At 51.4% G+C, this 26,217-nt stretch overlaps 1 protein-coding gene across 4 annotated transcripts in view; it reads right to left on the bottom strand.

Annotated features, from left to right (window-relative positions):
• Nucleotides 1–3,203: 3,203 nt before the first annotated feature.
• Tmem131 (transmembrane protein 131) overlaps nt 3,204–26,217 on the bottom strand; it is a 166,191-nt gene continuing 143,177 nt past the window's right edge. For 2 of the 4 annotated variants that reach the window (XM_046440298.2, XM_058578310.1), the window contains exons 31-42: nt 25,621–26,216; nt 17,281–17,379; nt 14,680–14,852; nt 12,178–12,305; nt 9,196–9,320; nt 8,923–9,072; nt 7,882–8,047; nt 7,036–7,157; nt 6,837–6,933; nt 6,159–6,256; nt 5,423–5,583; nt 3,204–4,239 (exon numbers count right to left, since the gene is read on the bottom strand). In XM_046440298.2, coding sequence (XP_046296254.1) covers nt 3,958–4,239; nt 5,423–5,583; nt 6,159–6,256; nt 6,837–6,933; nt 7,036–7,157; nt 7,882–8,047; nt 8,923–9,072; nt 9,196–9,320; nt 12,178–12,305; nt 14,680–14,852; nt 17,281–17,379; nt 25,621–26,216 — 2,197 coding nt within the window. In that variant the 3' untranslated portion in view covers nt 3,204–3,957. The remainder of the gene's footprint in view (nt 4,240–5,422; nt 5,584–6,158; nt 6,257–6,836; nt 6,934–7,035; nt 7,158–7,881; nt 8,048–8,922; nt 9,073–9,195; nt 9,321–12,177; nt 12,306–14,679; nt 14,853–17,280; nt 17,380–25,620; nt 26,217) is intronic. The other 2 variants (XM_046440299.2, XM_046440300.2) reach the window with 2 other exon arrangements.

Raw genomic sequence — 26,217 nt, forward strand, 5'->3', positions numbered from 1 at the left:
ACAGGACGTCCTATGGCAGTCAGACTCCACTGCTGAGGGCCTTGCAGCAGTGGGGACACTAGTGTTCGGTCAGGGGCTGTGTAGACAGCAGTGGCTGTAGGGTGCTCCATGGCTCCTCAGTCATGGGACTGATGGCCTCTAACTGGCGATGGGGACTTTGCTCTGATGTGAACTCTGCTTCTAACTAGGGCCTCGGGCTCTGGCGTCCCCAGCAGTGGTGAGGGCCCTAAAGCACTTGTCCAGCCCAACAGGGGTGTGGGCCCAGATGCTGCGGGGGTGGGGGGGGAGAGGCAGTCGCAGAGCCGTGGCCTCCCCTGTGGTGCTTGCATGGTCTTGACAGCAGTGTGTGGTCAGACAAGGTGAGGGGACCACCGGCCGTAGGAACCATCTGGGCGGGTGGCAGGGATAACTGGGGTGTTCCTCTGGCTCCTGTGGCAGTCCCTGTGCAGAATGGGGTCTCAGTGGCACCAGGCAATGTTCTGAGCTTCTGCTGAGGGTGGGGTCAGGTTTGGGGGAAGCCAGGGCTTTTCTCCCTATTCCTTCAGCCTTAGCTGCCCCTGGAGCGCTACGGTGGCCAAGCTGGACTCAGTTGCTCTTGGCATCCTCTAGCCATGTGGGCCTGGGGACAGGGCAACAGCCAGAGCCCCGGGTTGCTCCAGGCCCTGTCACCTGTGGGCAGGGGCGTGGCGGGAATCCGGGTTTCCTCCCTGCGCCGTCAGTAGCAGGTGCTTGAGCTCGGTGCGGGGGCTGCAGGAACCACGGGGCCCTTGCCTGCAGTCCCGCCCTGGTACCAGGGGCTGGCCATGCTGGCCACGTCCTAGTTCTTGAGGGCAGTGCTCTCTGTTCCTGTCATGTCCCCTGTCCCCTAGAATACAGGGCACCCTACTGACATGGGCCAGTCACTCATGAGGCAGCTACCCCTGAGCCAGGGCAGTACCTGTGGGGACCCAGAGATGGGAACATGCTGTGTCCCCAAGAGCCATCCAGATTCCGACATGGGCCCTTTTCTCAAGATGGCTCCTGGCTGTAGCCCACCGGGGGGACTGCTAGCAGGTGAGGGGTCTTTTCTCCAAAGCCAGCCCACCATGCAGATTTTAGGCTACTTGTCTAAGTGGGCTGCAGGCCTGTGAGTGGGGTGAAAGCGTCCAGTGGCCAGGACTGCCAGCAATTGCATGGTGGAGTTTGCCGGGACCATCTCTGTGACCCTCACCCCTGCAAAGGGGAGACCTCTGCCCCGGCTCTGGACTGGGTGGCACATGCTGGAGCGTTTGGTTTCTTGCTGTGCTGTTGGCCCAGGTTTCTGTCCTGCTCAGTTCCGGTTCTCCGACTGCTCGTCACCGCAAATACAGCTGCGCACCTGTTACTTGGGTCCTTGTTTGTGGAGGTGGCAGCAAGTTTTGGGCACCTCTTTTCAGCCATCTTGTCCTTCTTTCTATCTATGTAACTTTAAATTTGACCTTGGCCTGCTACAAAGCAAACTATTGTGCTAACAAGTTTTCCCCATAAACTGGAGACTCCAAGTTCTGTCAAGCCTTCAGACTTGGCTGTTGAGAGGGTCACCCGCCACTGGATTGCTTACCCTGGGTTATCTGTGAGTCCTAGACGACAGCAGTAAGGTTTGTTTGAATTTCTCCCTCTCCAAGGGCACATGTTCCTCAAGCTTGTGGATGAGGCTCATGGGATGGAATTAGGACTTATGAGTTTGGCAGACTTAGGTGACTCTTATGACAAAGCAAGTTTAGGCTCCCTACTATACCCTTATTTAAGTGAAGATTGCTGATGAATTTCTTTAATTAATGAGGGTTTATGTGAAGCTCACCTGTTGTAGAGATTTACACTTGATTATCTGCTTTGGTATAGATTCCTAAGGCTTGAATCGGCCCTGGTTTTGCAAGTGACCAGAAGAGACCCTGCTAGGGAGATGGTCAAAGGGCAGCTATCACCCACATGCCCACCATGGGCCCAAGCACCAGACATCTGGAGTGATCGGAGTGATAGGTTCCGCGTCTGGTTTTACAGAATCGTAGCATATGGTGGATGAAAAATCACGCCACACCATGGCTCACTACTCCTACCTTCATGAGGACGGCTCGGTTTTTTCCTGGTGTAACTGACCTCTGACAGTTCTGTTCAACACTCCCACCCCCCTGGCCACGCCTGGCTTGAAAATAAGAAAGGAGGGGCTAAGAAGAGCAAGTGGATCGGGCAGGCCTCTCTGAAAGATTGACCCAAACTGACACCCAGTGGCAGGCTGGCACTCGTCTGGTGTCCCTGCAGACCCCAGGGACCATTTGGAGGAGTTGTAGGAGAACTAAAGTGGCAAAGGATCAACACACTCTGTGAAGAGGATAAATAACATCCCAGGTGTGCACACTTCTGCACCTTCCAGGTGTGGTATATGACTTCCAGTCTGTTCCAAGGACAGACAGCTTGTGCTAGTGATTCTACTCGGCACTGAGCCTTCTCTGCTGTGGCTCCTTCGGTCAGTGTCACACAGTCCCTTGGGTCCAGCCCGGCTTGGGGTACAGCTGCATCAGGTTAGGTTGCTCAAACTTCTCAACATCAGTGGGCTGATGGTGGGTAGACGGCCACTCTCCTAGTCCCCTCCCCAGCTCGGAACTGAAAGGGGCCACTTGGCACCCTGAGCTGTGAGCTGTGGGGAACTCCTGCCGGCGGGTCAGGTCCCTCCTAGGCCCTGCCGGTTCCCAGCTGCCCGCCTTCCACACCTTGCTCCTCTCAGATCTTCCGCTCCTCACGTGACTCCTCATAACAACAGTTTGACAAAGGTCAGCCCATCCCAGGACATGCAGTGGTGGACACAGGCCCTGTGCCAAGAATGGCGACTGGCGTGTGGCTCTGCCATCAGCCTGTCTCGGGGCCCTGGTCATCACGAGGCCAGCCACGGTTTCAGCCAGGTGCTGAGATGGAGTTAACCATCGTCATTCTATTAATGTCTAGGACGTTGGGAGGAAAAACCACCCTTGGAGGAGTCTGAACAGGCTTCGAGGTTTCTCTCCTAGACCCTCAGTGACCACTGTGGGAACTGCAGTAGACCACCGGGTCCAGCCACACCCACCAAGCACTGCCTTGACCCGTCAACTCCAGAGGGTTGGGCAATAGCGCCGGGGGTTTTGTTTGGTGTGCGGAAGTCCAAATAAATGTGTTTAAAAAAAAAAAAAAAAAAGCGAAACAAAACAATTCAAGGCTTTTGAAAAAAGCATCATTTATTTCAAAGTACAACACAAAGTTGTATTTTTAAGAAATACACATTCAATCTTGTACTTCAAGACTTGGTTATGTGCATTTCAGTTTATCTTTAAAATAAATTCAGGTATACAAATGTTACATACCTCAAGTACAAACAGCACGGAAAATGCGTAAGGTCTCAACTGAGTGGTCTTACATTCACCCACTGTTCTGAAGTTGTCTTACATCTCTGTAATCTGCTTTAACCAAGACAGCCTTACTTTTAAAAAAATACTCTGTATTTTCAGCACAAAGTCCTCATACATTTTTAAAATTAGATCTTGGCGCATAATATTGAGAAATTATTAAAAACCAAACTTGGAAATTTAGTAAAATTGTCACATGCCAGGACTTCTGAATCAACTCAAATTACTCCCTTAGCTGTAATGTCAAATTTGTGTTCAGACAGGTAAAGAAAGCAGGGAGGAGATGGGAGGGAGGGGAACGGGGACAGCTGAGGGCTGGGTGGACAGGTCTTAGTGGAGTTTGTGGCTGAGTCCAGACTTTTCTCTAAAAGCACAACAGCAAATCTCATAGTATCATAATTGCAAGAAAGATCTGAGAAGCGAGTGTAGAGCCTGCCCTGCGAGTCTGCGCGGCCGGTGGGCGGTGGGAGTGGGGCGAGGGCAGGGAGCCCGACAGGTCTCGGAGGCGGGTCATGATCCAGATGAGGCGCCCCCGCGCGGTTTGTTCTTGTTTCTTTGCCTAATTTCAATTCTCATGAGGGAAGTGCGAGTTAGACCAAGGGTCAGAGCTTCTTCTTCCGATGGTGGGACTCCATATCCGCCAGGGGTTGTAGGTCTGTCCCAAGTCGTCGGCAGGGCTGGACGCAGAAGGAGCGTGCACCGTGGAGGAGGTCTCGGCGCCCATGAGGCTGACGCTGGACAGCGCGCTTGCGGGGGAGGTGAAGGGGAGGGCGCTACTGAGGCTGCTGGACCAGATGGAGCTGCTGAAGGGGGTGGTGGACCACAGGCTGGTGCTGCCGAGGATCGACTGCGACAAGACAGAGAAAAGCAGGCTGAGCTCCCGGGCAGCATGGGCAGGAGAGGGCAGTGGCTCAGTGGGGGACAAATGAGGCTAGGTCACAGGCTCCCCACTTTACTTCTAACCACAGGAGGCCACGTCAGAGTCTGAGGAGACAGTTCTGATGTTCCAAAGAAGGGCTGGTGGGCTCCAGCTAGTGGCCCGAACCTAGCCGGCGTGCCCTGTGCGCTGGTCTCCCTGGAGCACTGCCCTTGTTCTGGCTCCTTCTGCACCAGGAACAAGGGCAGAGACAGGTGGCCTGTGAAGCCTGAATACTGACTACCTGTTTCTCTACTGAGTTTGTGGGATCCTGGGCTTTTTTATGTTTTGCAGATTGAACCCAGAGACGTTCACCACTGAGCTACATCCCCAGCCCTTTCTGAGACACAGTCTAAGGTGCCCAGGCTGGCCTCCAACTTGTGATGCTCTTGCCTCAGCCTCCTGAGTTGCTGGGGTCACAGGTGTGTGCCACCATGCCTGTTGCTAGCTCCTCTTTTAAACAATTGTTAAGGCATCAAATCTGAAGCCAGAATGATTACAAGACAAACTGTGGACTCTAGGGAGTAAGAGCTACGAAGTTAAAACACTGCCTGTTGGACCCTGCACATCTGATTTAGTTTTCCTGAGAACAAAGACGCAATCACAGTGGGATCACAGTTTTTGGTAACAATTATAGGAAGCTGAAATCATTTCTCTTGATAAGTGGACTTGTTTTTTTTTTTTTTTTAGCATAATCTCTGCAGAAAAATTGAGCTGAGAAGCAAACAAACGTGCACTAGAAAAGCTGGAGCTAAGAGGTGCTTCTTAGAAACAAAATGCATGCCAAGTGCCAGCCTGCCTCAGGGGCCGCAGACAGAGGTACATGGACCCGGAAACCTGCTCAGCCCTCATCTGAGCCCCAGGTGGGTCACAGCCTCACCTGTGGTTGAGGTCACAGGCTGAAAAGGACCCTGAAGTACCAGGAGAGAAGCCAGGACCAACCCCACAGCTGCCGTTCCTCCCCAAACCTCCTGGTCCCCGAGGCTCTGAGGCACAGTGCTTGCTCACTGTGGCGGATCGCAGAGACAGGGCAGGGCCGCACTGCACCAGCCCACCCCTCACTGTCTCTTCAGTGCCCATGACGGCCAGGCTGTGGGCCAGGCCAAGTACTCACGGTGGCCATGTGGGTGGGGGAGCTGGAGCTGGCCGGCCAGGAGGGGCTCGGATCTGTCACTGGAGAGTCCCAGAGGTAAGAGGGGCCACTGCTGAACTCACTCCAGCTTCTCTGGGAGGACTGATTGCAGGAGCGAGATAACCCGAGTTTGCTGAAAACTTCTGAAATGAGATAGCCATCAAGTCCGCGTTTGGTTCTGCCACACTGGGAAGATGGGGTTCACACACCGTCCCACTGTAAGCCAGCTCCCCCGACGCGTGCGGGGACGTCTCCCAGGCTCAAGCTTATTCTGCACTACAGGCATGAAGGTGCTGACCCTCCCACAGGATGCTGCAGCTGAGGCACACCCAGCAATGCTCCGATCCTACAGGGCAAGAGAAAGGGGGCGGTGCCCTGGCCTCCCAGGAGTCAGGAAGCTCTTAGACACCGGCCATGGGGCACGGCCACCAGGCCCCTAGCAGAGCCTGGCCCACTGTGCCCTGGGTGGATGGTGGAGGAGGGAGGCCGGGGAGAGGGCCAGACATCGCTGTGTGGGCCGGGACCCGAGGGCGCCCAGGAGGGCAAGATCAGAACTGTCCCAGTGGAGTCAGTGTGTACCTCAGGCCGTCAGCATCTGATGCAAGTTCAAAGGACCTGCCCGGCACGTATGTACGTCTGCTCAAGGGTGGCTCCCCCGGACAGGAAAGTTTCCCTCGTCCCGCCCCTCCGTTTCCCCACAGTCTCGCTGAACACTCACCACCGGTCAGGTTAAAAGAATTTCCAAAGGCCGAGAATGAATTGAGGGGGGTGAAGTCGGGGCTGCTTGGGTTGCTGACGGGGCTCCACAAACCAGAGCTGAGTTTTCAGGAGAGAAAGGACACAGAACAGGGGATGTTAGTGCACCGGGCCGGGCACACTGCACCACCCATCTGTAGGAGGCGTGGCTGCCCTCCCATGAGGGCAGGTCCCAGGGCCACAGAAGCCTGTGCCCGCCCACAGCCTGGGTCAGAGCAGGCGTCTGCAGAGGGGGGCAGATTTCTTAAAAAGTGGCTTCACACCTAGGACTTCCCACTGATAGAGAGGCATGGGGCCTGCTGCTGTCACTCCTCTAGGCGGGTCACCAGTGTGGGTGGCTAATGCCACCACACTGCTACCTGTGTCAAGGGGCCCAGCTGATTCACGAGGGTTCCTGAGAAGCCATCAGAGTGCTCCCTCCAGCCCACTACGGTACTGAGGAGGAAATGTCTGGACTGGGGTCTGCTGGCCCATGGCCGGGGCCTGCTGCACCCCTTTCATCAGAGACTGTGGCTCCCCCAGCAGACAAGGCTTCTTAGCAGCACTATCTACATCTAACAGACATGGAAATGCCTCTGGGGGGGCGGGTGGCCGCGTGGAGGCGTCCTGCCCTCCCTGCTGATCAGGGGCAACCACATACCTGTCCGAGCCGTCGCTGTCAACGGGAATGTGAGAGATGCCAAGGCTGCTGGAAAAGTCTGTTTTGCTTGAAGACACTTTAGCAAAGCCATTCCCACCTGTGACAGTGGATCTGTGTCAGTGAGGGCAAACAGTGACCAGGGCCACGCAGCCGCCTTGTGCCCAGGTGTGCCGGCCTTGGGGCAAAGGTGGGCACTCACCAGGGCTCTTGTCATAACCCGCCGTGACTGCAGCAAAGGTGGGGTTGCCGTTCTTGCCCGGGAGCGAAGCTGCTTTCGTCAACTTGCTTTTGCTTCCGTTTGGCTGCTTTATTTTCGGGTCACTAAGGAAGAAGCAGAGTGAGGACTGAGTCCTGGCCAGCTGTGCCCACAGCGGGGCCAACAGGGCCTTCTCAGGGCTGCCCTGGGCGTGCTGTGGGTCAGACTGCTTTGTTAGGTGGCAGTGAGGGGTCTAGGGACTGCAGAAGCTGCGATCGTGTTCTGGGGAGTGCTGGGAGGGGCCACTCTGAAGAGCCACCACTGCCTCCATGGGAGTAGACCTCAGAGGGGGCTCCTGGCACAGCAGGGTGATAAGCCCACCGTGGCAAGGCCTGAGCAGGCTCTCCAGCCATGGTGATCACCGCCTCTTGCCAACTCTGGGGGAACCTACATGAGCCTGCCAGGATGGGACACACAGATACCCATGATGATGCTGGCAGCTGGTGAGCCCACCTTCCAAAATCAACTCGCTAATGGTCCCAGGCAGACACAAGGGGCTCTGCCTGAGCGAGTGTGGCTGGTGGGTCCCCTGGCAGGGCCCGTCTGCCATCCTAGCCAGAGCCCTCCCAACATCAGGTCTTAGCGCCACATAAACCCGTGTCCCCAACCTCACTTAATGCCTGATGTGCTGAGAGTGCCCTGGCCAGGCCAGGGTGACAGCAGGGAGTGACTCAGAATAGGAGCAGGATCATTGCTGGCCCCAGGTACAAGGGCCAAGGGCAAGCACCCGAGGTGTGGCAGGACAGTGATGGTGGCCGTTGGATGCCCCTGCTGAGAAGAGGCCCCTACCTGCCGGAGCTGCTGTTGACGATGCTGCTGTAGCTGCCCCGGGACGTGAACGGGCAAGGGGCGGCAGGGGGAGATGGAGAGGCGGGGCTCGGTGAGGTCTGGCGTTGTTTTAAGAAAATGTCTGCGTTGAGGGTTTGCAGAGAAAGTTTATAAAGACTGTCAGTTGCTGGAAATTAAACACAAAAGGCCTCATTAATGTGATATTTTGTGCTCTTTATCAGCTACTTCCGACGTTCTCAGCACATGTGGGACTCAAGCTAAGGCGCTGACGTGTTCTGCTTAAAGGTTTTAAAGAGAAACCAGAAGTTCATTTGTGTGTGCCCTCGGGGGCGTCAGGGGCTGGTACCTGCACTGTCCCTGCCAGGCTGGCCGGGTGCTCTTGGGTCTTGACATCTTCTGCTTCCTGTTCCTCAGGATGGCAGCTGAAGCCACCACCTGGGCTGAACGTCCCCTGTTCTACAAGAATACCTTGTCTCCCCCTTGGTGTGAGCTGCCCTGGCCCCCAAATCACAAGGATATGCTCTGAGAATCCACCTGGCCTGGTAAGTACCATCCACAGGCTGGCGTAAAGACTCCCGGTAGATGTCTTACAATGTTTATTCTGCATCAAGATGGCAGTCCAGCACAACTGGACAGGAAACCCACCACTGCCCTGCTCCGAGTGCTGCCCTAGGATGAGGAGCAGGAGGGGGCTCCTGGTCCTTAGCCCTCTCCGCTTGATGCGTCCTGCAGAGGCCCTGGCTCCTCTGCAGTGCCCTCTGCCTGTGGCTCTGTGCCCTTGTCTCCAGAGCCACAGCCAGCCCCTTGCTACTCTCTCCAGTACTGTGATGTGAGGATCTGGCCGCAGGCAAAAGACCACTATTGTGGGGTGACAACTCTTGGATGATCAACAACCTGACCAGGTCATTCCACCGTGCACAGAGGCAGTGCTGTGCTGGTGTCCAGCTTTCGGGGACAGAGCCCTGCATGAGCCTTTGCCAACACGGCTGGAGCACGTGCTCCCACGGTGTGGGTGGCCCCGGGCGCCAGGTCGGTACTCACAGCTGCCGGGCCTGTGGATTGGCACTGCGTCCCACTCTGGTGGCGGAGAGTCCTTCTCACCCTCTGAGCTGCTGGTGTTGCCTGGTTCTTGACTACTGGGGAGAAATTTTGCTAGGGCAGGTGGTCTGTTGTCCACTAACTTATTTGTACCTGCACAAAAATCAAACATTTGTTAAGGGAGGGGAATTCCTTAGTTCTGCTCCCTCCTTCCCTCTCAGGTGGGCACATGCCCCAGCCTCAGGTGGCTGACCACTCAGATCAAAACGACAATACCTTTTGTTTTCTGGGAATTTCGTGACTTGGATCCACTTGTCAAGGCAGTTGGAAGAGGAATCTTGGTTGGGAGATTTCTACGCGGTTTACTTTCCAACGTGGGAGGGTACGGTAATTCTAGAGAACTGGAAGACAGCCAGGGAGGGAGACGCGTGTCTGTTGCTCTGGGTGAGGGCGGAAGTCACTGATGCTAAGTGGACTTCCTCCAGGCTCAGCCCAGCCCAGCCCAGGACCAGCTGTGTGCTCAGCTTCCCAGGGCTGCTCAGGAGACACTCAGCATGTAGACCCTCACCTGGTTCAGGTACAGGTGAGGGCTACGGCATCCACTTCAGAAAATGGGTACAGAGCCCTGAACTGTCATGTGGGGCTGCTAAGTGTGGCCGCGGGCCTGGAGCTCCTGGGCCACTGTGGGACTCGTGAACATACAGACGTCAAAGATCTCAGACCCGCCCCACCACAGCTCCTGCTACTCAAAACCCTGGACACTTTCCCATAGAAACTCTGGAGGGGGGGCACCTGTGCCAAGTTCCTGGCTACTGTGGAAATGCACCAATTCCTTGCAGAGAAGCAGGGCCGCACCTCGTGCCTGTGGTCCAGGGGAGCAGGGCGCCATGAGAGAGCTCAAGATAATACACATGTATAAGCAGAGACGGGCACAGTGGCACATGCCTGTAACCCAGCAACTCGGAAGGCCGAGGAAGGAGGATGCCAAATTTGAGGCTGGCCTTGGCAACAAGAATAAATAGGGGCAATTAACTAACTGACTTTTCATTCTTTAGTCTCTCTGCATGTCACAAATTTTCTATAATTAATAGGTATTATTTCAGGAATTAATATAAGAGCTAACCAAAAACTCAGAGGGTCTCTTAGCCCAAATAAACAGAATTTTAATGCGATAACAAACTGACGTTCAAAGAATCAAAAACAAACAAAAACCACGCACTGCTGATGAGTACACATCAGTACACAGAGCCATAATATCTTTTGCTGCTCTTCTACTTCTGACTGACAGGGTTATTTAAAAACTGTCTTCCAAAAAACCCGGAAGGCTGCCTGAGGCAGACACCAGCCCTGGTGCAGGGTGTGGGCATGGGCTATTTTTGGGGTAGGTAGTCAAGGAGTGGGGGGATGTCTGTACAAAGCTTAATTCTGCTACTATAACATTAATTGGCTTTTTAGGAAAAAGGTGCCAGACTATTTCATTTTTGTTGATTAAGCCAGATGATCTCTACCAAAATACTTTTTTAAGGCTTCCAAAAAAATGGACAAGAACCAACTTTTATTAGGTGGCTTTTCCTAAAAGGGAAGGGAGAAGGTGGCTCTCACAGGCTTTGTCCCTGCTCCCGTCACACATGCTGCATCGATGTCTGGGGGACAGAGGCTGAGTGGGTGGAGACGGGTGTGCTCCCCATGATGAAGGGCTGTGGTCTAGTGATGCAGTCCAGGGCCCTGGGCTCTGCTGCCTGTGCAAGTACGCTGCTGGAGAGTGTATGGCTTTTGGTCCACATTCCAGACTTCTCTCTGCTTATCACAGATTTTATATTCCAATTATACAAATGTGTAAAAATGCTCATAAACAGAAAATTCAATGAGCAGAGATGATTGCTGTCCTAAAGCAGGATGTCCTGGACCCTTCCTGATTCTGTGGAAGCCCTTTCAGTGCTTGAGGTCTAATCCTATTTCGGGCATCTGTGACCTGCGATGGAGTCTTCTGGAGTCCACAGGCCTGCTACCATAGGTGCTAAAGCTGGGAAAACAGACCACGTTTCTGCCACCGCAGCCCCTGCTCCCAGTCCCAGGAGCTGACTTCTACTAAAGTCTGCGCTCAGGGTGTGGCTGTAGGGTGACACAGAGCCCAGGCCCTTCCTCTGGCCTATGATCATATGCACAGCTGGACAGGATCTCAGGCAACTAAAGCCAGGACTGGCCCTGATGGTGGCCACCCGTCAGCATGCTGCATTCACCACCACCGCTCGCTGGCGGTGATGAACTGGGACTCTCAATGTTTTACCCTTAAATTTGTAGAAACAGAGGACAATCAGTGGGTTTGAAGAGATCAGGAGACTGAAGGTGCATGTGTGGGGCGTGCTGCCCGAGTGGCCTTCTGGGACCCATTTCTTTATCAGCTATCCATCAAGAGAATGGAGAACTGCGGCGGAGAGAATTAACTCACAGACCTCACAAGGGTGCAGGCTCCAGTGAAGCCTTTTCCAATTAGGAGCCTGCTAATGGCCAACGCAAACCCCAGAACACCACAGGAGTCAGCACAAGAGGGCTGAGAAGAGGAGCGCATCCTGTCTGCTCAGTCTCAGGCACTAAACTCAGGCACCAGGGCTAGGGCTAGCAGACGGCAGATCTGGTGATGTCACCTATGGCACAGCATCTCTAAGACCATTCTTAGGAGCACTGGTTTTACAATTTACAATCACAAAATGTACTGCATAACTCTATTTGCACAAGATCTCTGCACACCAAAAGCTCTTTAGTAACCTACTAGTTTAACGCCCTCATTTATTCCGGGAACACTCGGTAGCGAGTCTAGCCGTGGGGCCCGAGTTGGAGGTGTTTCCTGAGAGAACCGTCTGGCTGGGGATACCTGCTCTGAACTTTCTTTTTGGTAGGAACAAACTTGCAAGTTTTACAGCACAGAGCTTGAGGTCCTGACATCAGCTCTGGGCTGGTGCTGCAGCAGCCTTGGGGCGCTTTCTGGAGGATGTCACACTTTTACCTGTGCTGGCCATCAAGGTCACCTTGAGCAGAACTGAAAAGCCTCTCTGCCCGGGAATGAGTCATAAACTGAAATTCTCCTCCATACCTGTCCCCTGGCAGCAGATCATCAAGCTGCCCCCCGCCCCCCCGGGCTAACACCTGGAGCCCGTGTTAGCAGCGAATGTGACGAAAGCCCCAAAGGAGCGTGGCTTTTGCTGCAAAGGCCCTGGAAGCCCACCTATCCTCATTCCTCTGCACCCTCTCGCTCCTCACCTGGGTTTCACATCCGTGGGGATTTCTTTCTTAACATTTAAGAGCTTTTTGCTTTTTTGCTTCACTTGAGACGTTTCATTTTCATGTTTTCCGGGCATGGCTTGTTTTCCCTTTTGCTTTTCTGTATCCTGTAAAAAAACGCATGTGGAATTGCTGAGAAGGATTAATAAAAACGACAAATGATAAGACACTAAGAGGTAGTGGATATATGTTGTGAAATGAATAAACGTGACACATTCCTTCCCTGAAATCTACTGTAGTTTTGTCAATTTTTCAACCACATTACGATTGTAACTATAATTATGTTTTGGTGAGTCTGAGTTTTTTACAGAGTTCATTTTAATATACTCCTATCTGATAGAAGCGGGTGGTGGCAGTGGAAGAAGCAACTGGTAGCTAAGGAGAGTTGAGCGAAGACTATAAACTTAAACACTCCTAGCAACGTGCCCAATCCAAAGAACAAAACTCAGGGCCAAAAAGCCAGGCAAGCCGTCCTCTACGTGTCCACACCTGGGCCTTCCACTGAACCAGCGTGTGGCCGGCTCAGTGGGACTCAACAGGACAAGGCTGAGGTATTCATTCACCTGCTCGACACACATTTACTAGACACCCACCTGATGCCAGGTAGTGGGACTGGTGTGCGGGTCTGGCCTCTTCCCTCAAGGACCTTGAGGCCTAGCAGGTGGAGAGAGACAGGACAACCTGGGAGCAATGTGGGCCCGTGGTGTGACAGAGCGCTCTAGAGGGTTCTCGCCTGGCCGCCAGGTAGAGCCTGGGAGGGCCACCTAGGCTGCCCCCAAAAGCCAGACCAGTGCAGAAGCTGCACGTGCATCGTACAGTGACTGACGCTGCTGTGGCGTGCGCACATGAGGTCAGTGGACCTGTCCCCTGGACAGGCGTGTCCGCTCAGGTGCTGGGGAACCCACCAGGTGAACTGCTCGTGGGAAGGCAGAACACCAGGCTGGCTCTTTACCAGTCACTCAAGGAGCACTAGGGGACAGAGAGGAAGGACACACCCAGCAAAGGGGGCAGCGTGCACGCTGGGTGGAGCCTGGGGTGGAGTAGCACCTACCCACCAGCATCCAGCCCTCCCACATGGTGACGACGACACCCTGACTTAGCAGGCCATGCCAGGCCAGGCGACTGTCCATGACATCAAGCACAGGCAGGTACATCAGCCCCTGGCTCTTACACTCTGAAGACTACTTTGAGTTACTGGAGAAGCATCTCCTGAACACTCAGTCCACTGGGGGCCACAGACTGAGAGCTCAGGAGGACAAGGCTGTGGCCTCCCTGTCCAATGGTGCTCAAGCATCTGGCACAGGCCTGGCATTCAGGGGTTTCAAGTGTTTGTTCAGTGAATGGGCAGAAAAGACACGAGGAAAACAACCTCTTGCATGTGACCTCGCTGGGAAGCAAATACACCATCTGCCAACTGGGCCTGGTCACAAAGGAAAGCTCCTGACCTCTGTGGGCACCGCACCAGGACAGAACCCACCGAGGCAGCCAGACAGGCCTGGGTGCTGCCACAGCATGTGCACTTGGGGCTGCTGCTGGGTGCAAGCAGGGGCAGGCAGAGGACAGTGCCAACAAGGGCGCCAGGATGGTTTAGTGGGTGCAGGAATGCTGGCAGGTGCCAGCCACTTAGGGTGACCAGGGTGCGGCTGCCACAGGGGAGGATGAGCCTGTGCAGCCAGGGCCCCGGGGCGTGCAACAGCTCCCTGCTCTCTAGAGGATCAAGTGCAGAACCCCAGTACTGGCTAGAAGCGGACCAAGCAGACAGCATGGGCCAACTAGGAGGGGTACGCAGAGCAAGGCCGCTGCCCGGATAGCAAGGCACACGTGTTTCCAAAATTAATTCACCCTGCAGGCACTGCTGGGCACATTTAAGAATTGACTTCTTAGGTCACTAGACTGAAGTTGAAAGAGACTCTGCTCCGTGATCCCTTTAAGTCTCAAACATTCATCTAAAAGGCGTCAAAGCAGAACCATCCCCACCCTGCACACAGCTCGGAGCTCACGATCCATGGCTGGGACTTTCTCCTCTGCGATGCTGTGGGATGCTGCCACATGCTGGGCGTTCTGCAAGGTTATTCCTGAGCAGAAGACTCCAGGGACAAGGTGGAATTCTCATGGCTCTCATGTCCTGGGCTGGGTTCCTAGCTCTGGGTGACCACTAAAGCCTGGGGTCTCGCCCTGGGCCACACCCTCCTGGGATAGTCACTGCCCCACCTGCCTGGGGAGGGAGCTGCTCCCAATGTGACACCGTGACCATGAAGTCCTGACGCTACCCAGCCTCTCGACACAGACAGCACCTGTGAGCTAGTAATAGGGGTCACTATTCCTGATACTCCCAGCTCTGAAGTGGTGCTTCCAAACGTCCTTCACCAGGGTAGGTGCAGCCGTCCATCCCCAGCTGGCCCGGCACGAGGTCTGACCCGTCCCCAAGGATCCCCAGCGCTGCACTACACCAGGCCCGCGGGGCAGGTGCCTGCCGCCTACCTCCTTGAGCGGCTCGGTGTCAGGGTTGGAGGCCTCGGTGGTGGTGGAGGAGCTGTCGTCGTCGGCCAGGGACCCCTTCAGCTCGTCCTCCGGGGGCCTTCCCTTCCCCTTCTCCTCCTTCTCCTCCTGCTTTTTCGGGGCTTTGACCTTGCGCTGAAGGCCTTTGCCTTTCCCTGCGGGTGAGAATCAGGTAAAGCCCGCAGGCGGCGGGGAGCCCAGCCTTCGCACCTTTTAGAAGAGGCTGGACTCTTTGTCACTCATGAGGGTTTGAACCTTTCCAAATCAGAACTGGATTAGATTATTAAAAACATCAGTTCACGGGCACGGTTTGTGTGTAACCAACTGCTGCCCAGAGTGTATGGCTGGTGAGCTTGGACCACTCTGTCCACCTGGCAGACCTGTTGTCAGCCTGAGAGTGCCCCAGAGGGCGATGAGCTCTGTTGTCACACGGTGGAACCAGGTGCCTCTGAGACCTGCTCAGAGATGGAGGCCCAGTGGTGACACATGTGATGAGTGGCCCTGTGACTTTGGGGGCTAGGAACCTGGCAGTGGAGCCATGGTGGCCAGTCTCAATGCTGCTTGCCCCCAGCTGCTGGGGGTCCTGGCCTTTGTTTGCACCGGAGAGAAAAGCGCTCGGAGGCTCCTGTGAACAATCACAGAAGGCCTCAGGACAGCGGCTGGCACAGGACACCGGGTGGCACAGGACACCGAGTGTGGCCACACTGGCTACAGAGCGCCTGTAATGAAAGACCTGGATGCACCAAGACTAACAAGGCCCAACCCCATGACATGTTTGAAGGGGTGCTGTGTGTGCCGGGAGCACAGCAGTGAGCAGCCATTCCTGCCTCGCGGAGCTGCTCCTGGGTATGGATGGGACACGCAGAGACACCCCCAGGTTCCACACCTCAAAGGCTCCTGCAGAACACCAGGGGGCAGGGCTGCACCCCAGCCACTCCTGTGTGAGTTGTCATTTCTAAATACATCCTTTGAAAACAGTGACTTCATACAATTTAATGTGAACCTCAAGTTTTATGCTTTTTCTCAAAGAATGTCACTGTTAATAGGTTCCAGGGACTCAAACCTTGGCATCAAGATCAGAGGTTGGTGAACTGTGGCCCATGGGTCAAATGTGGCCTGTGGCTGTTTTATATGGATTATGAGGGGAGAATGATTTCCATAGTTTTAAGTGGTGTAAAACAAACAAACAACAAAAAATGACTAAATAAGCCCCAGAGAAAGTCTGTGGTCCACAAAGCCTCAGATACCACCTGACCCTTTACAGAAAGTTTGAAGAGCCTGGTCTGGTAAAAGAAAAAGTAAGGCTCTGGGATAGGAGTGGTGGTAGCAGTCCCAGCGGCTCAGGAGGCCGAGGTAGGAAGATTTCAAGTTCAAAGCCAGCCTCAGCAACTTAGTGAGGCCCTAAACTACTCAGTGAGACCCTGCCTCTGAATAAAACAAAAAGGGCGGGGGAAGGAAAGATAAGGCTCTGGGGTGGTTTCCAGGAATGTCCCTCTGTCACTTCACAATGATCCCAGGAGGTGCTGGATTTGAAACCATAACTGGATATTAAGTCTCAAAATTAGGGCCTTCATCCCAGGAGAAAATTGACCAGTTTGATTTAGTCACCACAGCACTTGACATCCCTGGAGGGCCAGAGCGCCTCCCCACCCTGGGAGAAGGGAAAGGGTGTGTCCTGCTCCAGAGGAGCCCAGTCCTGAGCCATGAACTTCTCACCTGCGCTGCACAACTGGCCAGTGCTGCGGCCTGGGTAAGCACAGTGAGGTGTGGGAGGAGCTGGACTTACCTACCCTAGCCCAGACCTCCACAGCAGGAGAGGAGTGGAGTTTTTATAGAACTGAACTCAAATTTTAAAGCCATGGATAGACAAAGAAGAAGAAGAAATACTTATACCAATAATTAAGTTGAAAACTTGGGTTAAAAAGGTATTTTATGAAAGAGTAGCTTATACTTTTTGCCTCCAAGTCTTTATCTTCTTCTCATTAACTTTTTAAACATGCTGCCCTTGACTTCTGTTCTCGGTGCCTTCATGGATGTGATTTTGGAAAGCTTCACAGTGACCCCTCCACCATGGAAGCCAAGGACTCGCCTCCCGTCCACCCCTGGCCCAGAGCACCTGCAGAGTCAAGGCCTCTCCCGGCCTGCTGCCAACACCATCACTGCTGGACTTCTCTTCTGACAACGTTTTTGCTGGTGCTCCTAGCAATCTGCCCTCTTCCCCTTCTATTCTCCTTGGGGGCTCACTTTAAGCAATTCAAATCTAAAATGTCTAAAACTAAGTTAAATACACTAAAATCATCTTTCAGGCTCTCAGTCTATAAAAATATTTCTTAAGCAGACACACTTTAGGATAACCCAGGGAGCTTAAATAAATACGTGAGAGATTCTGAATGAATGGCTCTGGAGGGGACAGTGGCATAAGTGGCACACAGTCACTCTAAAAAAATCTTCTAAACATGATGGCCCAGGCTGAAGTGGCAGCATAGAGACACTCGGTGCATCTCCAAGGAAGAACAATACCCAGCGTGAACCTGGTGACAGAGGAGGGGTCTTCGCAGGGCAGCATGTTCACCAGGCACTTACCACGGTGGCATGAATGTCCCTGAGGCCAGCCGCCCCCTTCTTCCTCCTCCTCCTCCTCCAGTGACCCAGCAGACTCCAGCTCAGGGGCTGGCTCACCTCCTGTGGACACCAAATCCCTGGTGACATTCCCCTTTGGAGGCTTCCAGCTTTGCCCCTTGGGCTCCATTTCTCCCTAGCACCATGAGGGCAGCGCTCAGGCCTCAGAGATCTGTCGCCCTCTACCAGCGCTAGCAGCAGATGCGGGGCTGCCCTTGGTTTTGTGCCATGGAAGAAGGAGATATCGACCCTGGGACCTGCACCTGGACTCACTACCCTAAGACCAAACTCTTATCCCACCTCAGGGCTTTCTAAGTAACTGACCCCAGCCATGAGTAGGTCCAAGTAGACCTGACAGCTCGAATGGGAGGCCTGCAGCCGAGGGCGCTGCTGGTGAGATCACAGCACACTCACTTAAGACTCTCCAACCTGACTTGAGTTTCTCTACTCACTGGAGCCAGACAGGAAACAGAAACCCCCTTAAAAACACCCAGAGGCCTAACAATTTTGTGAAGACAGAGTAGATGTACTTTTCCTTATTCTTCCTGTTAATAAGCACATCTAAAATCCCTGGGCAGTATATAAAATAAGCGTAAGAAAGTTCTGAGAGGAGGAGAGACGGTGAGACAGACAGTGGCCCAAGAAAAGGCATGGCGGTGCGCTCCCTGAACTTTCTCCTTGCTACACCTACCTTCCCCGTGAGCATCAATGCACACAGGCAAAGCCCTAACAAGGGCAGGAGGGGCATCCTGCAAGACAAAAGCCTTCTTCCCTGCCAAACACCACGTGCTCCCACCCCAGCACGCCAGCCAAGGCTGAGCAGAAGCCCAGACTCTCTCTTGCAAGGCCATCACCAGGCCCCCAGTATGCCTGCCAGGTTGGTGTCAAAGAGGACCTGGGAGGGAGCAGGGCGTGGGTCAGGACGTCCTCCGCTGCCCGCTGTGCCTCTGCTGACAACTCCAGTGCCCAGAACCCCAACCCCACCCAGCAGCAATGAGGAGTCTTCCCACCCTCAGGTGCCAACAGGGGACAAGAAGCAAATCAAGACTTGTAACACACCCTGTCCCCTTCCCCTGTCAGAGCAATGTCAGAGAAAGGCATCAATAACAGGAAGGCTGAGAAAGAGCCAAAGTCTCAGAACATCAAGACTCCAGGGGTCCAGGTTTCAGTCTAGTCATTCTTTATACCAAGAACCAGGAACCTCTCAAATTAAATGAAAACAAACAAAAAACCCAACTGACTGATGCCAACGCCAAGGAGACAGATATGTTAGAACCATCTGACAAAGCCATAACTGCTGTCCTAATGAAGCCAGATTTACAGATAGATAGGTAGTTAGGTAAATCGGGTCTAATAAGATAAATAAAATGGAGCCATTACAGAGAATGGAGTCCAGGAGAGCAGAGCAGCACCTGGGGGAATTGAAATGTTAATGTCCCCAAGGCCCAACCCATCCTAAGGAACTGCTAATGAAGCAGCTCCCAGCAAACAGGGAGGTGCTAATCCAAAAACTGCCCCAGGCCCTCCCTGCCCAGATTACTCCTCCAGCCCACCTGTCCCCTACCCTTTGGGCCTTCCCACCTGCATTTCCATCACTGCAGGACAGAGGGAAACAAAGGACAGGAGTGTGGGAAAGCTGAAAGAAGACCTTATAGGCCTTTTGGGTCCCCTTCTTCCTCGGGGAGAAGTCTTTTCTGCTGTCCTTTAATAAAGCTTCCACTCGCCTCGGCATGTGCTTCTCTGGTGTTGTTATATTTCAGCAATCGGGAAAGCGAGGACTCGTCACCAGTACACAGCAGTGACACTAAGCAATCACAAACACGCCTGAAATAAGCAAAAAACTGAAGGCCTCAGCGAACAAATGTAAAATGCAAGGAAGAACACAATGAAAATCATAGAACTGAAAAATAATTGAAATAAAAGGCTCAGTGCGTGGGCTGAAGAGCAGAAGGGAGGAGACAGGAAATAATCGTAAGCCTGAAAACAGGAAATAGAAATTATGAGTGCAAACAGAAGAAGTGAAGAGAGGATCTGTGTAATTATAGCAAAAGAGCTAATATTGTGTTATCAAAGTTTCAGAAAGAAAGGAGAAACAGGAGGGGCTGAAGAAGAACTCTAGAAACAATGGAAATGAAAATGTCCCCTTTCTGGGACACAAACCTACAAATCAAAAACAAAAGAGAAAGCCTGAAGCAAGATAAATGCAAAGGAATCCACACCAAGACACAGCAAAAGCAAACCTGGGAAAACTGAAAACCTGGAGGTCAGCCGGGAGAGCAAAGCCAAGCCGCCTGCCTCATCTGTAGGAAAAACAATCAGGATGACAGCTCTGTCTTCAGAAATCATGGAGGCTAGAAGCACTAAAGAAAACAACCGTTATCCCAGAACCCTCCACCCAGCTGAACACATCCTTCAGGAGCTTCCCAACATGCGCAAATGAAGGAAAACGAAGAGAATTTGAATCCAACTGACCTGCTCTAAAAGAAGAAATAGAAGAAGTACACAAGAGAGAAAGGATAACAAAAAAGGAACATGGGAGCATTAGGGAAAACCAAGAAGGAGTCAGCAGAGTATGGGTAGATCAGACAGGCTTTCCTCAGGACTTGAGTAGATTCTGAGTTGTGCTGGATGACTGAAGCAAAATTCTAACATTATCTGATATGGCTCTAAACGTATGTAGTAGAGATATTTAAGACAATTACAACTTGCAAAGGGCAAAGAAACATAAAGAGAGATAAGGTTTCTATACTTCACTTAAACTTGTAAGACGACCCCAGAAGACTGTGACAAATTATGGCCATTAAAATGTAATGCCTAGAGCAACTCCTAAAAAAACTATATAGAGAGATATTCTAGAATATGCTACTTCCCTAAAAAAAAAAAAAAAAAAAAAAAAAAAAGTAATCCACAGGAAGGTAGGAAAAAGAAAGAGAAAATGGAGACTGAAGAGAAAACAAATATAAAGTGATGGGTTTAAAGTTTTAAAACATCAATAATTATATTAAAAGTAAATGGTCTGATTATGTAATCAAAAAGACAGAGACTGGCAGATTGGATTAAAAACTACGACCTAATTTTGTGCTACCTATGGAAAACTCATTTCTAATATAATGATATAGGAAAGGTAGAAGTAAAGAAATGGAAAAAAATGTATCATGGAAACATAAAAGCAAGAGAGGCTATATTAATAAACTTCAGACAATTACTAGGGACAAGGGAGAACATTATATAATGATAAATGGTCAAGCTACCAAGAATATACAGCAATCTTAAATGTGTATGCATTACTCAGAAGAGCTGCCAGCTAAGTGAAGAGAATGAGAACTGAGAGAGGAATACACGGACAGCTGGAGAGGACAACACCTCCTGTCAACAACAGATAGAACAACTAGATAGAAAATCAGAAAGGATCTGGAAAAAACCCAACAATATCATCCACTGACATTAATCTAATGGACATTTATAAATTTTTCTCTAAAAAGAAAAAAAAAAGGGGGAGAATGCATATTCTTTTTAAGTGCCCACGGATCGCATGCCAACATAGGCCAAATCCTGGGCCATAGAACAACCTCAACGTATACAGAAGAACTGAAATCATTCAAAGTTGTTTTTTCCTAACATAATGGATTCAAACTAGAAGCAGTACTAGAAAATCTCTGAACACCTGGAAACTAACAAAGCACTTATAGGTAAACCATGGGTCACAGAAAGTCTCAAACCAAAAACATACAGAACTGAATGGAAGTTCCACATGTCACACTGACACACAGATACAGCAGGGTTCACAGGGAAACTGAGAGCACCAGGAGTATATGCTAAAAAACGGCTTCCACCCAACAACTTAAAAAGAGCAGGTAAGCAAAGCTAAAGGAGCAGGAGGAAGAGAAGAGTAAGAGTAGGTGCCAAAAGCAAAGCCATTAAAACAGGCAGTGGACAAAGGTCAAGAAACAAAACCCGAGTCTCTGAACCGACACACCTCTAGCAAGACAAAAAAAGAAAAGAAAAAAAAAGACAAATTACTGATATCAGAAATAAAATGGGATATCACTAAAGTTATTTATCCAAAGTAACTACCATAGGGATACATATATTCCCATGTTTATATCAGTACAATTCACAAGAACCAAGTTATGGGGTCTGTCAGCAGATGAATGGATAAAGAAAATGTGATGTATGTACACAATGGAGTTTTCCGAAGCCATAAAGAGAACGGAATGACGTCATCTCCTGGATGGACACAACTGAAGAACGTCATGCTGAGTGACATAAGCCAGACTCAGAAATCAAGGGTTTAATGTCTGGTCTCATGTACAGAAGCTAGAGAGAGAGGGAGAGAGGGAGGGAGGGAGAGAGGGAGGGAGGGAGGGAGGGAGGGAGAGAGGGAGGGAGGAGCAAGGAGGGCAGCATAGTAGAGGAAGGACCAGGGGCAGGAGGAGTGGGGACAGGGAGGGCAGGGGATGAAATTGACCAAATCATGTTTTGCACAGTGCACACATCACAACGACCCCACGTACAATTACAATGTACCAATGAAAACCATCACAAAACCCCCAACAGAAGGAGCCAATAGAGTAGAGGAGGGGACAGGAAGAGGGGAAGGACAGCAAGGGCAAGCAGGGGGAATGAAATGGAACGATGACGTCACCACAGACCCACCAGGACGTACAACACACTGACAAAACATGATAAAAGCAAAAACTCTACCATGTAATACATGCATTCTTTTTTTTTGTTAAAAATTAAAGAACATACACAAAGAATTAAAGAACACACACACTCACACAAAGAATTAAAGAACATAGAAAATACAGGTCAAGAACAAATGCCTGTAATACACACTCTAATCTGAAGTTATTAAAGCCAGTTACCTGATCTAACTGGCTCCTAACACTTCTCAGAAATTGCGCCACGCATGTCCTAATTGCCAGTCTCCATGGGACGCCAGTCTGCCCTGCTCAGGCTGGCGGGGCATCTGGCTACGTGTGACTTCACCTGCTCTCCTGCAGGCTGGCTGCCTCCTGGTGCGTCCTCCCCCTCAGCAGACCAAGGACAGCAGCATCATGTCCTGCCTGACAGGCACCTGCGTGGTAGCTACCTCTGTAGCACAGGTGAAGACTACTCTACATTCTGAGGTGTCAAGTGGCAGCTGAGGGGTGATTTTTTTCTAAAGCCACACAGCTGGAAAGAGGCAGAGCCAGGGTTGAATCTGGGCCTGCCTGATGGTGGGACCTGGCCTCAAGACACTGCACCACCTTGCCTCTCCCTGCCCTTGACAAAGCTATCCACCAAATCACCAAGGCTGGAAAGTAGAATGGCTGCAGATGCCACCATTCTTCAGTCACCACACACCAAGAACCGACCTCGCCAGGTTTTGGGACTTTCTCCGATTTTAACCTTCAATCCAGCAATGGCCTCTGTCCAGTTTGTGTGTTCCAGGTGGGAGAAACTGAGGAAGTACAGAATGTAATGACCATCCCTGCCCAGCCAACCGTGAACAGGGGGCACTCCTGGGCACCTTCCTCCAGAAACAGCGGCTAGACAGAGGAGAAGAGAATGTTGGCTGGCCCACAAGCCGACAGCCAGGGAAGACAAGATCAAGGAGACCAACACATGAACTGAAAGGGAAGGCTGCTGAATGTCCCCAAGGGCTCGACATTACAAGAATTTCTGTTTGAGATCCGGGGTGGGGAGAATGGTCTGCTTCTAAAAAGAATAAGTGCACATTCCAAGTAAGCGCAATGACATGCTCAGGGTGAGTCTGTGAGGAATGACGAAGGTTCTCTCCAGCTGAAAGAATGGTTTCTCCACACACTGTTCTGCGACTCCGAGATCCATGTCCACCTTTCAAAGTTGGTAATTTTTTTGGGGGGGTAGTACTGGGGATGGAAGCAGGGCCCTGTGCCTGCTAGGCTAGTGTTCTACTGAGGGTGAGCTACATCCTCAGCCCTAAAGTTCATTTTAGAGACTGGTTTTCTACATTTATACTTCAATAAAAACAGTTATTGAAGGAAAAACAAAATATATTCTGACTCCTTCCTTTTTACCAAACAGCAACAGAGGGAAGGAAATTAAGTAGCGGGCCCCCTGCCTCCCGAAGGTGCAGCCCCAACTCCATCGGCAGATTGCTCTTTGGAGGGTACTCTGGGACCACTCTGAAAGCCAAAGAACAATTTTTTTTTTTCATCTTAAAAGTTAAGATATGTATTTTCTGTTAATAAGAGGTTAATCAAAAAAGGATTTCTGAGGCAGGAGGATCATTGAGTTCAAAGTCAGCCTCAGCAACTTAGTGAGGCCCTAAGCAACTTACCAAGACCCTGTCTCTAAATAGAATATAAAAAAGAGCTGGGGGGCTGGGGTTGTGACTTAGAGGTAGAGGGCTCGCACGTGCGAGGCCCTCTGTCTGATCCTCAGCACCACATAAAAATAAATAAATAAAATAAAAGGTACCGTGTCCAATTACAACTAAAAAATAGATATATCAGGCTGGGGTTGTGGCTCAGTGGTAGAGCGCTTGCCTAGTGCAGGCGGGGCACTGGGTTTGATCCTCAGCACCACATAAAAATAAATAAATAAAAATGTAGGCATTGTGTCTACCTACAACTAAAAAAAATAATAAAAAATATGTATATATTAAAAAAGGGGGGGAGGCTGAGGATGTGATTCAGTAGTTAAGCATCCCTGGGTTCAATTCCTTGCACTAATTAAAAAAATAAATAAAGAAAGGAAGGAAGGAAGGAAGGAAGGAAGGAAGGAAGGAAGGAAGGAAGGAAGGAAGGATTTCTGTAGAACTTAATAATGTTCAAGGGAACATTTTACTGTTTAACAAACACAAATGCATGGAATTTCAATATAGCCAGTCTTCACATGACTGGGACTAAGATGTTCTGTAAAGGAAAACTCCTAGACACTGAATGTCAGGTTTCTCCCCACTTCTTAGGGCCACGAAGGTTCCTGTTCCTGTGCAAACAAAGGCAAAAACTCCTTGGTGAACCAGTGAGGAGGAACTTAAATAGGGTTGGGGTAATATGTATTAGCACAGCTGCCTCCAAAGAGGAAGGAAGATGCATAGTTCATGCTGTAAAGGGATAAAGTTGAAATACAAGTAGAGGTCACTGATAGGTTTTCTTCATTTTGGTTGTAGAAGTCTGGCTTGGCCCACCCATCTGAGTGGCACGAGAACTTCCAAGATGGCTTCCATCTCACCTCTTAGTACTTCTGCCCTGGTGCAATATGAGTATGGGCTGTCTCTTGGAGAATGGGCTGGACCACATGTCCAATGAACCGAAAAACTACAGAACTGATGGGGTGTCACTCCCAACATCACCGACTTCCAAGCTGCTAACCTTTGTCCTTTCCTGTCCTTTTGATTCTCATTCGGTTGAGCTGCCCTTTGGAGGAACCACCTCAGGCTTCTGGCCATAGCCAGCAAGGAACTGGGGCCCTTAGTCCTACTGGGAGAAGTGCCTTGTGCCTGGAAATAAGTGAATACTGCTATCAACCCCCTGCATGAGCCTGGAAGCAACTTCAGGGGAATCTTAAGGTGATTTTAACCTTGGCCGACACTTTGATTGAAGGCTGAGACAGCCAGAGGACCCAGCTAGCTGCACCCAGACTCCTAACCCAGAGGAACCAAGAGAAGAAAATTCTGGTGGTTTAGGTCACTAGGTTTCAGGGTAATCTGTTCCCCTGAAACAGGCAGCCAAGATAGTATGCGGAACTCTACAGCAGGGCTTGGCAAACTTGCTCTATGCCAGGCGAGATGGTAGGTTTTCAGCAGTGTGGGCCAGACTGTCCCTGCAGCGATTCTGCCGCTGGAGCAAGAAAGCAGCCACAGATAATATGCAAACAATGACTAAGGCTGTATTCCAGTAAAACTTTGTAAATACATGGTGATTTGGCCCATGAGCTGATTTTGCCAACCCCTGCTCTAAAGTAGAGTGGAAATCCTATTTTTTGAGTTATAAGACAGATGATCTTCATTTACCACTGTGTTTAAATGATTTTAACAAAAAAAATTATAGCAATATAACAATCACAGGTAGCTGAAAAGGAAAGTAGCAGATGTTCAAGAAATTTCTGACCGAGATGGAATCTAAGCTTTATAAAGCTATCTTTCTTAACAAATGGATGCCTCCATCTGCACTGTGATATGTTATAGCCTACACCGTCCCAGAGAGAAACCTGAGTCAGAGAGCACCCACAAGGGGAGCTGCTCATGTGGACCCCACCAGGATACCTCCTGACTGCCCTGGCTTCCCCTCACATGCCTTGCTCCTCTGACTGTGGGGACAGATGACTGATTACCTTTGCTTTTTGACAATGGTGATGGCGGCTGCTCTGTAAACACTTCTAGGGGTGGGGAGTCATGGTGCTCGAAGTCTTTGTCCATGGCTTCTATGAGACTGGTGATGTCCGAGTCCTCCGAGCTGTGCCTTGTGCTACTGGCACGTTCTGGGTGGGTGGGGTGTGCGAGGGGGGCGGGAGATAGCCGCTCGGGCTGCGGCTCCTGGTGCTGAGGCACTGGCAGTGCTGGAGGCTGCGCATGCTGCTCCAGGGGGCTGTGGCCGTGGTGCTGGCCGCTGTGCTGGTTCTGCTTTGCCCCTTTGGACCTTCTGCCCGCTGTGTGACCCTGGGGCGCTGCGTGTGCCTCGAAGACAAGGGGGCTTGTCTTGTTTGCCGACTGTGAGGAGGCTGCTTGTGCAGAAGTCCTGCTCGAGGTACTTGAACTGCTTTTGGCTCTGACGTTTTCCACGTCAGCTGAGTTTCTGTTGCTGTGGCTGCCGTGTGGGTGCATTGACGAGCCACACTGCTTGTGATTCCCTGCACCAGGCCGTGATGACGAGCCTCCTGCTCCACAGAACCCCCTACTGTGACTGGGGTCACAGCTGAGTGTATTCAAGC

The sequence above is a fragment of the Marmota monax genome, unplaced genomic scaffold (assembly GCF_021218885.2).
Source record: "Marmota monax isolate L192 unplaced genomic scaffold, Marmota_monax_Labrador192_F-V1.1 WCK01_AAM20220418_F8-fsc00210, whole genome shotgun sequence".
NCBI lineage: Eukaryota > Metazoa > Chordata > Mammalia > Rodentia > Sciuridae > Marmota > Marmota monax.